The sequence below is a fragment of the Equus quagga genome, unplaced genomic scaffold (genome assembly GCF_021613505.1).
Source record: "Equus quagga isolate Etosha38 unplaced genomic scaffold, UCLA_HA_Equagga_1.0 73442_RagTag, whole genome shotgun sequence".
NCBI lineage: Eukaryota > Metazoa > Chordata > Mammalia > Perissodactyla > Equidae > Equus > Equus quagga.
The window spans coordinates 463,603-476,504 of record NW_025802777.1 but is presented as its reverse complement, the minus strand read 5'-3'; the positions used below and the strand labels follow the sequence as shown (position 1 = coordinate 476,504).

The following is a 12,902-nucleotide window of genomic DNA, read 5'->3' as shown; positions in this document are numbered from 1 at the left end:
TTCTATAAAGCAAATGTTAGATAAATTATGTATTTCCTTTGACTTTTTCTTCACAAGTACAATCTTAGAATCTCTTGCTTGGAACAGCCTTAAAATAGCTCCTCTTGTCCTAGTCCAGCCACTCCACAGCTGTGTGGTCTCTAGAGTCCCAGCTGGGAGATGGTCAGATGTGGGCTGTGGGTTCCTCTGTCTGACGCCACAGCACTTCTGCTGAGCTGCAGTCCGTCCCCGTCATCCCCAGTCATGAGTGCTGTGGAGCCTGCAGGATAGAGCTAACCCTTTTAAATTAAGACATCATCTGTTAGGTAGGTGAAGGCAGCCGTCTTGATAACAGGCTACAATAATCTGGATGTCTTCAACAATTGAAGAGAAGGAGGGCTGTATTTTATTATAAAAGTTACTGTTCCCACACAAAATTGGGGTTCTCTTGCCCGATGCTCATAAAAAAGCCAATTATTATGACAGTCAGCTTTTGGGAAAAGAAATGTAACTTTATTTTGCGAGATCGATCTGCAACGAGACATGGGGCATGTGCCCTCAAACCTGTCTCCCTGGTCCAGGGTTTGGGGCGCAATTTGTGGGATGAAGCACAGGGTGGTCTGAAGTGTGGAGACAGATGACTGGAGGTGAGGAGAAGTGAGGTAACTGATGATGTGCGCAAGCGTAGTCAAGCTTCATGCCTCTTCACAGGACATGTGTTCACAAAATGGTGGTGTTACCATGACCTGAGGGTGGAGTTTTTAGCTCCCTGACGTCAAAAAGGTTACTTAACGGAGCATTTGTGCAGGCCCAGTTGATGAGTTGGTGGTCTCAACTGGCCTGAACTGGACAAGGGATCTCAGTTCCTGAAAAACCACTGTTAATTACTCTATTGATAAGATGGGATCAGTTGAACAAGGGTCCTGGAGGGCCCGGGGTTACATTACTATTTGTCTTTACTAAGATTATACTAAAGGGTTTGAAGAAAAATTATACTGTATGAGAGTACCAACAAATATTTAAAATTTTTATTTAAGATCTTTTACCTAACATAAATCTCCAAATTAAAATACTGATCTTGAGTCAGTGGAACAGAATTGAAAGCCCAGAAATAAAACCACACATCTATGGACAGCTAATCTTTGGCAAAGGAGCTAAGAACGTACGATGGAGAAAGGAAAGTTTCTTCAATAAATGGTGTTGGGAAAACTGGACAACCACATGCAAAAGAATGAAAGTAGATTATTATCTTTCACCATATGCAAAAATCAACTCAAAATGGATCAAAGACTTGAAGATAAGACCTGAAACCATAAAACTCCTAGGAGAAAATATAGGCAGTACACTCTGACATTGGTCTTAGAAAGATCTTTTCAAATACCATGTCTATTCTGGCAGGGGAAACAAAAGAAAAAATAGACAAATGGGACTTCATCAGACTAAAGAACTTCTGCAAGGCAAAGGAAACCAGGAACAAAAATGAAAAGACACCCCACCAACTGGGAGAAAATATTTGCAAGTCATATATCTGACAAAGGGTTAATCTCTAAACTATATGAACTCACACAACTGAACAACAAGAAAACAAACAACCCCATCAAAAAATGGGCAGAGGATATGAACATTTTTCCGAAGAAGATATGCAGATGGCCAACAGGCACATGAAAAGATATTCAACATCACTAATCATCAGGGAAATGCAAATCAAAACTACACTTAGATATCACCTTACACCCGTTAGAATGGCCATGGTCACCAAGACAAAAGATAACAAATGTTGGAGAGGATGTGGAGAAAAGGGAACCCTCATCCACTGCTGGTGGGAATACAAACTGGTGCAGCCACTATGGAAAACAGTATGGAGATTCCTCAAACTAAAAACAGACATACCATATGACCCAGCTATCCCAATACTGGGTATTTATCCAAACATCAACAGTTGACATCAGTTGACATCAACAACTCAAAGAGACTTATGCACCCCTATGTTCACTGCAGCATTATTCACAACAGCCGAGATGTGGAAGCAACCGAAGTGCCCACTGACTGATGAATGGATAAAGAAGATGTGGTGTATACATACAATGGAATACTACTCAGCCATAAAAAAGACAAAATTGTCCCATTCTCAACAACATGGTTGGCCTTGACATTACTATGTTAGGTGAAATAAGCCAGACAGAGAAAGACAAACACTGTATGATTTCACTCGTATGTGGAAGATAAACTAGCACATGGACAAAGAGAACATTTAGTGGTTACCAGAGGGGAAGGGCCTTGGGGGTGGGCACAAGGGGTGAAGGGGTACATTTATATCGTGACTGACAAACAATAATGTACAACTGAAATTTCACAATGTTATAAACTATTGTGACCTCAATAAAAAAAATACTGATCTTGAAAATATATGATATCAGGTATTTAGAAAAGCTGCAAATTGACTGAGCATTTTGGTTTCTTTTTTTGCCACCTTCTCAGGGTTATGATTTGCCGATCCTTTGATGCTTTGGTGATAAGACTTTCACAGCTCTGCATGTTTAAGGATTGGTAACAATGGAAAGCAGGTGACAGAAATGTTTGCGGTGTTGGTGGAAGGTCTTCTAGAGCCTGTATTTTCAGCCACGGTGTCAGCACAGCCACTGTAGGTTAATTAGCAAATGGTAAAATGAAGAAACAGCAGCAAAACGGAGCCGTAGTGAAGGATGCTGAGTGCAGAGCCAGGCGCCTGGGTCTTGGTCGGTCCTGGCGTTGATGCTAGGAACTGCTTCCCCTCGGGCCGGTTGGGGAGGTTCTGGGTGCCTTGGTTTCTGTGTGTGCAGGGGCGCTCTCTCCTCGGGCTGGTGTGAAGGCTCAGGGTGACTGTGTGCCTAGGGCCTCCTGTCAGCCAGCTCTCACCTGGGGCCAGATCCTCCTGGATCAGCAGATCAAAGGTATTACGTAGATTTGGGGGTTTTTTGGTGAATTAAATGCTTTTATTTTTCCCTTGTAAGTGTCTTGTATACTTTTCATAGTTGTATTTGTTTCCTGTGGCTGCTGTAACAAATTACATAGATTTAGTGCCTTAAAACAACACAGGTATTGTCTTACAGTTTCAGAGGTCAGAAGTCTGAAATGGTCTCATTGGGCTAAAATTAAGTGGTTGGCAGGGCCCATTTCTTCTGGAGGCTCCAGAGGAGAGTCCGTTTCCTGCCTTTTCCAGCTTCTAGAGGCACCACATTCCTTGGCTCATGGTCCCTCTCCCATCTTCACAGCCAGCAGTGACCGGTTCAGTCTTTGAGATGCCATCTCTCTGGTTCCGGCTTTTCTGCCTCCTTCTCCCCAGTTAAGGACCCTTGTGAGTGCGTTGGGCCCATCTAGATAATCCAGGATAATCTCTTTACGTTAAGGTCAGATGATTAGCAACCTTAATCCATCTGCGACCTCCATTCTCCCTTGCTGTGTAATGTAACACATTCATAGGTTCCCGGAATCAGCTGGAGATTTTTGAATGCCCTTAACACAGGTGTGGAAAAAAAATCATAGGACATAGTGATTCTATAAGTAGAAAAGCCCTGTGTCCTTCCCACAGTGAAGGTAACTTTTGAGAGGTAACTTTTCAGTTTAACCTTGTTTTTCCCCAGACAAGTTTTAGCTCTTGAGCAGTCAGACCACGTTGGTAATTTATGCTCTTTCTGGAGACTGTTTAGTGCCAAATTCAATCTTTTCTTTTTCTTTTGGTGAGGAAGGTTGGCCCTGAGCTAACAACTATTGCCAGTCTTCCTCTTTTTGTTTGAGGAAGATTATGCCTGAGCTAACATCTGTGCCCATCTTCCTCTATTTTGTATGTGGGACGCCTGCCACAGTGTGGCTTGATGCGTGGTGTGTAGGTCCATACCTGGGATCTGAACCCGCGAACTCTGGGCCGCTGAAGTGGAGCACGTGAACTTAACCACTGCACCACCAGGCCAGCCCCCTAAATCCAATCTTATGTCATAATCAAGACCTAAAATCTTTTAAAAATTGTTGCATAAACATTATAGGAATATTAGCCACAACAAATTTATAGCTTTTTGAGCATAATGCAAACCTTTTTCCTTTAGTTAAAGAGTAACATGTACCTTTGTTTTGGTCTCGTTTAGACATCTGACATGCCTGTAATCAGAAAGCGAGCTCCCAGTAACCTCTCCCCACACAGAGCCGCTGTGCACCCTTCAGTCTGGATGCAGGTTTTTAGCAGGCTGAAGCACTGGTTGTCTGTCTGTCTTGTTGGAGGCATCTTCACACAAAGCAGGACATCCTGGGGTCCTCTGCTCTTTAAGTATCAACTTAATACTGATTCTGTTCTGGTTGCAGTTGACTGTGAAGAATTAAAAATCTGAATTTGAAAATGCTTTGACCTAAATAACTTTGTGACTTTGCAGCTCTAGTGGACCCTAAAATAAAAGGTTTTGTGCATGAAATGATTGAAAGTCAAAGCTTCCATTGCTCTTTTCGTTGCTGGAGGATAGACAAATGACGTATGGGTATGAGGACGGCTGGGGCTGGCCTGCGCACAGCCGCGGGGTCGTCTGGGCTGGCGCTGAGCTTTGGGCAGACTCGTCTCGGCGAGAGCACCATGGGTCTGGAAGGGCTGTGTAGTCTACAGTTACAGTTGACTTCTCTGAAAATTGCAGTTGTCTCAAGAATAGCCATTTTCTTATCATTTTATTGTTGGTCATCTGAAATCTGAACGATAACATCTATGTCTAGTTACTCATGTTTTGTAAATTGGTCATGTGTTAGTGTCTTTTTAATATTGGTATAAGTTACTACTTCCTCTTTGAGTTCCCAAGTCCTTCTGTTTTAAAGATTTTAAGAAAATGTTAAGCTGAGTTTGTTGAAATATGACCCATTTATGCTTAAATCACTGAAATCATCTTTTTGAATTCTTTTTTCCCCCGTGTTTAATTAGTTCTTATTTGCTTTTAACATAAAAAGTTTTAAATTGCGTGATTACTACATGATGTGTGCTGGTCAAATTCTCAGCGACTCGCGCGGTGAGGGCCTGCGTGGGTCTCTGACCGCGGGGAATAGGTCAGTTCCAGCTGGTGTAAATTGTGAGGAAATGGTTTGGTTCATTCTCTCAGAAACTGGGCTCTGCTTGCCGTTCTCGAGAAGTGTCTGAGCCGGGCTCTCAGCCTGGGACAGGTGCCGTGCAGGTCCAGGCAGCACCCAGACACAGTGCCCGCGTGTCTCTGTTCGGAGCAGGTGACTGTCCCCCGATGTTTCCCTTCATGTTCAGGGCTCCTGTGCCTGCTCCTCAGTCATCCCTCCTGCCAGGGGGTTGCCAGGCAGTGATACAGCCAGGGCAGAGGAGGACCGTGCTGGTCTGCACACACCCCTGCACCCGCCTGGGTGCGGGCCCCTGTGTGCCCCCTGGCTCGCCCCAATCCTCAAATCGCTGAGCCCCCAGTGAGTGACGAGAGTGGGTCCTGTGTGTGTAGACACACGCACAGGGAAAGAGATTTATGTCAATGCGATCAGGCTTTGAATTACTCTTATTAGTTATTGTGATGTCTCCCCTCTCACCAAAAAAAGGAATCTCCGTTGTCTGAATTGAGTCTTTCAGTAGGCTTCTTGAATCAGAAAAATAAACCCCACTTTTCTGCAGAGTCCTCTGATGCGGGCACGTCAGTAAAAGCCTCATTTTGCTTTTAGTAGCTCCTTTCTAACGTCCGCATCCTCATTGGTTTTCCTCGTGCCTCTGTTGCCCATGGGATTAAAATGGAAAATCAGCCTGGAAGTTGCTCTCTCTTACAGTTCAGATCCCAAAGCTCTAATGACTTTTCTCCTTCATGCTTGAGCTATTCGGGGAAGCTACAAAGTTTATGTTGTTCATTTAATTACCTGTCACATAAGATGAGATTTAATTCTTCGGGGTTTTACAGTAAGCTCTTTCCCCTCTTTCTTTTTGTGCTCTGACTCTCTGTGGCCCATTTTCAAAGGCATCTCTCATTTTCATAGTACTCGAAATAAAGATTGAAGAGTATTATAATTGATAAGACCTGTGTATTCTGAGAAGCTTACGGTGGCTTTGCTTCGTTCTTGTCGGTCAGGGTAGAGTGTCAGTGGGTTGGAAGGACTTGGCTGCAGACGTAGATCAGGGTGCTGTCGTAGTCAGCTCTTGCTGCCGTAGCAGATAGCACAGACTGGGGCATAAGCAGCACACTTGATTCCGCACGGTTCTGGCGGCTCGATGCCCCAGATTGTGTGTCGACAGGCTTGGCTTCTGAGGCCTCTCTCCTTGGCTGTGGATGCTCTTTTCACATCTTGGTGTCTCTCCATGTGTCCCCAGTTCCTCTTCTTCTAGGTCACCAGTCAGGTTGGATTAGGGCCCACCCTGAGGACCTCATTTTACCTTAATCCCGTCTTTCAAGACCTTGTTTCCAAACCCAGTCTTGTTTCGAGGTACTAGGGGTTAGAATTTCAACACATGCCTTTTGGGGGAGGACACGGTTTGGCCTATAACAGGTTCTGAGGTCAAATGGTCACATGTTAAGTCCCCAGTTACTGTCAGATGACATCTTTGCACTTGACAGATGTGCTAATTGACCTCTACTCTTTTCAGTTTGCTTTTAAAGTTTGGACTTAAAGATTTATTCCAGATAGAATATAAGAAAAACTGTTACTTCATAGTTTCCATTTAGACGAGTTTTATTGTTTAGCAGGATTTCCTGTGGGAGATGGCTTGGGGGCGGGTAGGAGGCATTTCATTTTTTTACTCTGTGTACATACGTTAATTGTTCATTTATGTTAGATTTTATTGCAAGGATCATGTGTGTAGTTTTATACAGAAAATCAAGTGAAAGAGGAGAAAGCTTCCATGTAGTTGCCCTCATTTCTACCTAGCAACGAATAGTGGTTTTTGTATGTTAATCTTGCGACCTAGTAGGGGCCGGCGTGGTGGTGTAGTGGTTAAGTTTGCTCACTCTGCTCTGGCAGCCTAGGGTTAGTGGGTTTGGATCCTGGGTGCAGACCTACACTACTCACCAAGCCATGCTGTGGTGACGTCCCACATACAAAATAGAGGAGGATTGGCACAGATGTCAGCTCAGGGCCAATCTTCCTCACTGAAAAAAAGAAAAGTTAGGAAAAGAACATCTTGGAACCTTGTAAAGAGGCAACAGGAATTGGCAGTCAAAGATAAGAAATCTGGGGCCAGCCCCGTGGCAGAGTGGTTAAGTTCGTGTGTTCCACTTCAGCAGCCTGGGGTATCGCCAGTTTGGATCCTGGGCGCAGACATGACAGCACTCATCAGGCCTTGCTGTGGTGGTGTCCCACAGCACAAGCAGAAGGACCTACAACTAGAATATACAACTGTGTACTGGGGGGCTTGGGGGAGAAGAAGAAAACAAAGAAGATTGGTAACAGATGTCAGCTCAGATGCTAATCTTTAAGAAAAAAGATAAATCTGAAGCTAACTGAAGATTTTCTGTAATGATTTCTAAGATGACTACCAATGACCATGATGAAAAATGATAAACATAAAAATTTTTATTTTAACAAAAAATGTAGTAATAGTGAGCCTTATTAAGTATTTACTTTGCATCAGACCTTGTTGGAGGTTATTTACTGTGTTGACTCATTTAATTCTCACCAGGCTGTGTTGGGGAGGTATTTTTATTTTCCCATTTCACAGATGGTCCCCCGACACCCAGGAAGGGTGAATGGTATCCCCAGGCTTATTCAGCCAGTACGTGGCGGAGCTGACATGGGACCCTGGCGGTCAGGCCTCAGTGTTTGTGTCCAGTCACGGTGCACCCCGCCTCTCTGCCCCTCTCGGCTCAGCTGCCTAGAAGTATCATTCCTCTCAGCAGTGACTTGACATTGTTATGTGGTTTGGGGGAGGTTTTTTTAGGTCCATGAGAGCAAAATAAGCAGATGTATTAATGGCCCATATCAATTCCCAGTGATTGCTTTAAGATCAATATAAAAGCAGTTTGGAAAATGGTTTTGCTGAAAAGAGGATCCTCTGAGTATAAGAATTTGAGTCATCTATATGAAAAGATTTTTTTTTAGCTTAAGTGTAATATGGTCGTACAATCGTTTTATGAGCGCTAACTGGGTTTTCAGCTCTCTTAAAGCCAGGATGGAGAGCTGAATTAAACCTGAGTGGGCAGCATTAAGTCAGGCGCACCCGCATTCGGAACTAGTGTCTGCCGCTGGCCAGCTTTGTGCTCGAAACGCCTTGACCTCTCAGATCCGCTTTCTGTACCTGTGAAGTCTGGTTGTGTTTGACCTTGCCTTCTAGGAGTTACCGAGGACTAAACGAGAGAGTGCATGTCAGGTGTCTTGGGTAATATGTGCACATGGAGAGTGTCCTGTGTATTGTAGCTGCTACTGGCGTTTGGATGCATATTGAGTTTATTTTGGTGAAGAAATTTGTGCTCACTTCCCTGGATTCCTTGTCTGCACGGAGTTCTGCAGCTGTTCTGAAGTTGAAGGGAGCAGTGGTTGTAGAGCACAGACTCAGGAGGAAAGCTGAGGGGAGCTGAGCTGGCTGCATCTCTACTAAGCTCTGTGGCCTTGGGCAATCTACTCAACTTTCCTGATCCTCATTCTCCTCGTGGGGAAAATCATATGTACCTACCTCACAGAGGTGTTGTGAGGGTTAAGTTAGATCATGTATGTCAAGGGCTGGGTTTTCCTGAGACCAGTTATTTAAAGGTATGAAGCAGCCTTGTTTTGTAATGTCATATTACTAAGTATAAAGTTGTCTAAAATTACCCATTTAATAACCTTTAGAGCCAATTTTGCTATATTCATCTAAAAATGTCATAGCTGGATTTCTCTTTGTTCCTGTTATAGGTGCTGGAGATCAGAATTTATTTACCTCTGTTTATCCGACGCTGTCCCAGCAGCTTCCAAGGGAACCGATGGAATGGAGACGGTATGGCCTATTGTTTTCTGGGTGTATCTCCCTCTTCATTTTTAGACATTTTTTTTTTTTTTAAAGATTTTATTTTCTCCTTTTTCTCCCCAAAGCCCCCGGTACATAGTTGTATATTCTTCGTTGTGGGTTCTTCTAGTTGTGGTATGTGGGACGCTGCCTCAGCGTTGTTTGATGAGCAGTGCCATGTCCGCGCCCAGGATTCGAACCAAACACTGGGCCGCCTGCAGCCAAGCGCGCGAACTTAACCACTCGGCCACGGGGCCACCCCCCATTTTTAGACATTTTTGTGAGCAAGTGAGGTAGTAACAGTTGAAGCCTCAGTTCTAAGTGGATCGTAAAGAAGCTGTGTGGCATCCCTGAATCTGTGGGCCTTATTCTTTAAGGAGTGTGCTGATTGTCTCAGCGAGACCTAGGGTGCTGGAAGCAAGACAGGTCCTCTGAGTTAAAGGCTCGCTTTTGTAGGGATGACTTCTGATTCTTCATGGCTCATCAGAATGTCTTCAAGACACAGGCGTTTGGAAAGGAGACGTGCGCTCACTCAGACTGCGCATCAAGCAGAAAATGTGCTCTCGGTGTGCGCTCTCGTCAAGAGCCCTCTCCACCCTGAGCTCCTGTGCTCTTTGCTTAAGGATGAGACAGTGTCCAGAAAATGTTATTTAAAAATTAGGAGAGAAACCAGATCAACCATCCCAGTTGACCTGTTGTGTGTAATTGTTCATCTAATGACTTGATCAGAGGAAATAATTGACTTTGAATTATCTTATTAGAAAACTTATTTCTGGTAAGATTAGATATTATTTCTAGAAAATGTTTGGATTTTGACTTGTTAACACAGGTAATCTGATTTTAACCAAGGTGTATAAAAAATCTCCCGTTGTTATTGATGTTCGTGTAATTCTAATTCTTGCTGCATTATTCCTGTCTGACCACCACTTTATACCATTGTAACGTGAAGAATTCCTGTGGCTTTCTGGGGATGACTTACCCAGGTTCTCTAGTGAATCAAGTCTATTTTTTCTGCACAATTATAGTGTTAGAAGGAATGTGTTTAGTTACTAACGTTCAGTATAAAGAGTGTACAGGATGTGGGAGAATGCCCTTACAGAAGAAGTGCTCAGCATCTGAGGAGGCCCAGTGCTATGAACAAGAGAGAAGAAGCCTACAAGTGGAGGAGTTTAGTACCCGACAAAATGGAGTAATCTGGAAGGATTTTGAATAAGTAGACACTGTTTACACATTCAGAAAGATAAAAGAAAAAAAGTGTGTCCAAGAAACAAGAAAGGGGTTATGAGGAAGAAGAAAAAATGAAATAAACTACATAGATTGAATATATGTATTCATCTCTTCGTCTTCCTCAAACCTCACTAAATGAGGAAAAAAGTGCTGAAAATGCCTCGGTGCACAAGGACAGAGGCGGGGGGTGGAGATGGAGGCAGCAGAGAGCTGGGAACACCTTCCGGGAGAAGGAAGAGACACAGAGGAATTGGGAGAGAGAGCTGAGAAAGCCATGTGTCTGCAGAGGTGGCTCCCTGAGAAGCAGATGAGTCCCCTGGCAGGTGACAGGGCCCATGGCCTTGGAAGGCGAGGGTAAGACCAGGTTGGAAAGGTGGTAGCAGAAAGTGTGGACAGGGAGTAGTTAGATGCAGGGCTCCTGCTGCCGTGTGTATGTGTGTGTGTGTCTGTGTGTGTGTGTTTGTTTGTTGAAGTGACCAAGCTTGCCTGCTCCTGCAGGGGCCTGGAGAGTCTTTCTGTGGACAGAAAACCTCCAGACTCTTGGATACGAGGCACTACAGAAAGCGGGAGAAGTGCCATTCTGAAACCAGCAAGTCTCAGTCTGAACAGGGCACAGCCGAGATCCGAGAACTGTGTGCCACATCCCAGCGAGTGGAGACCTCATCTCAGGAGAAGCCGATGGCTCCTGGAAAAGGCCTGCCACATTCCCTTTCTCGGCCAACACTGGGGGGATGTGCTTCATCACGTTTAGGACCGAGGCTGCCTCCCTGATTGGTGCAGGAGGACTCTGGGCTCCTGAGGGACGCTTCCAGGGAAGAGAATTGATAGATGTCTGATGCTTGACTGTGTGTGGGTAGTGATCAGAGGGTTTACAGTTCTGTTGGAGAGCTTGAGAGGAATTAAAAATGTTGATACTGCGAGCTAGGAAAATAAAAAATGCCAAGAAGAAAAGTTACATTATAAGGCTCCTGTAACCATAGTGTGTTACTTGGCTCATTAGTGAGCAGTGTTGCTACATTTACTAATAAGGGAAACAACATGGACAACGACTCGTGATAGAACTGCTGGAGGGTGGAGGGAGAGCAAGAGCTTGGGCACACACAGCTGGTTCTGCATCTTCCATCATGGACAGTCGAAGATTGTCTCTAAATTTAAAGTGCTCGGGGAGGTGTAGCGTGTTGAATTCCGCCTCCCAAAAAATATGTCCACCTGGGACCTGTGAATGTGACCTTATTTGGAATAAGGGTCTTTGCAGATGTAATCAAGTTAAGGATTTCTGCATGAGAGTAGTGTGGGCCTTAAATCCAACGGCAAGTGTCTGTAGAAGACACGGGGGAGAAGATCACGTGACGATGGAGACAGAGATTGGAGTGCTGCGTCTGTAAGCCAAACAACGCCACGGCTTGCCAGCAGCAGGAGAGAGGCCAGGAACGGATTCTCCCTTAGGGCTTCCAGAAGGAAGCAACGCTGCCACACCGTGATCTCAGATTTGTGGCTTCTGAGCTGTGAGATAATTAGTGTTTTAAGCCTCCAGGTTTGTGGTCGTTGGTTAGAGTAGCTACAGGAAACACATGTGGGAGGAGGCCAGAGAAGGATGGGGAGGCGCCTGCTCCTGTCGTGGGGGAGGGGGTGTGAGAGAGAAAAGCTTCTCAGTACTATTTAACATGTTAAAGCATGTACATATTACTATGATAAAAATTAGAAATTGATTAGATCTTGGAAATAAAAAAATTGAAGCAGAAACTTTACTAGATGCAGTGAACAGTCGTGTAGCTGAAGAGCAAATTAGTGAGTTGGAAGATGGAGCTTCGAAATTGGAGTTTACTGCTGGAGATTGATGCCAAGGGCTGGAGCTGGAAAGCATGGAAGAAGAGCAGAGACACAGGCTACATCCAGGAGTTTCAGTGTCCCTCTAGTAGGTGTTTCAGAGGAGAGAACAGAGAATGAAGGGCTGGTGTCAGGATTTTCCCAGATGGGAATCAGGAGATTGCAGGAGCTCGCTGAATGTCCGGCAGAATGAAGATAAAACAAAGCAAACAAAAAGCTGTGCCAAGGAAGCAGGAGAAGAGCAAATCCGAACCTACAGTCTCTGTCCAGGCTTACAATGCAGCAGGAAATACAGCACCTAAGACTGGGCTTCTGATCCTATCCCCTGCACTCTCCTGAAGAAGGAAGGCTGAATTCGAGCCCCCCCGCCCCCGCCCCCAGCCCAGGACGGCGCAGGTGTGAGAGATTCTGTTCCTCTGAGGCCTTGGGGGCCAGCTGGGGCCCAGGATGGCCAGGGGCCCTCACCTGTCACTTCTGGCTGCACAAAGCCACATATGTTTGCTCCAGGGTGCCATTCAAATATTATGTTCACTGTTTGCCAGAGCACGGAGATAGTTGGGAAGCAGTGCTTACTAGAAACCTTCTCAGACACAGATGATCAGAAATCTTACGGCCCTGTCTGAAAGAATTAAAGGGCGTATCTCAACAAGAAGAAAAATGAGCCCAGAATTCACAGGATGAAAGAAGTGGCTGCCAGCAACAAGTCATAAAAATATTTTACTAAAATTAAGGTATCAATCTTTTTAAAAATTAAAAAATCTAAAATTTCAGATATGGGGAAGGAAGCAGAGAAGAAAGTGTATCTTTCCTGTCTCGTTCAAGAAGAGGGTCGACATTTGCTTTAGTCTTTGAAAGAATGATTTGTTCATGCATATTAAAAATAGTGGAGTAGAGATAGATGGTTAGACTTTCAAGCCAGCAGAGAAAAAGGATGGAAAAAGAAAACTCGATT

The 12,902-nt window shown here is 44.6% G+C and overlaps 1 protein-coding gene across 1 annotated transcript in view; it reads left to right on the top strand.

The window, feature by feature from the left end:
• LOC124234250 (trafficking protein particle complex subunit 10) overlaps window positions 1-12,902 on the top strand; it is a 102,237-nt gene that overhangs the window by 16,481 nt on the left and 72,854 nt on the right. Inside the window, exon 2 of the mRNA XM_046651499.1 lies at window positions 8,806-8,887. Coding sequence (XP_046507455.1) covers window positions 8,806-8,887 — 82 coding nt within the window. The remainder of the gene's footprint in view (window positions 1-8,805; window positions 8,888-12,902) is intronic.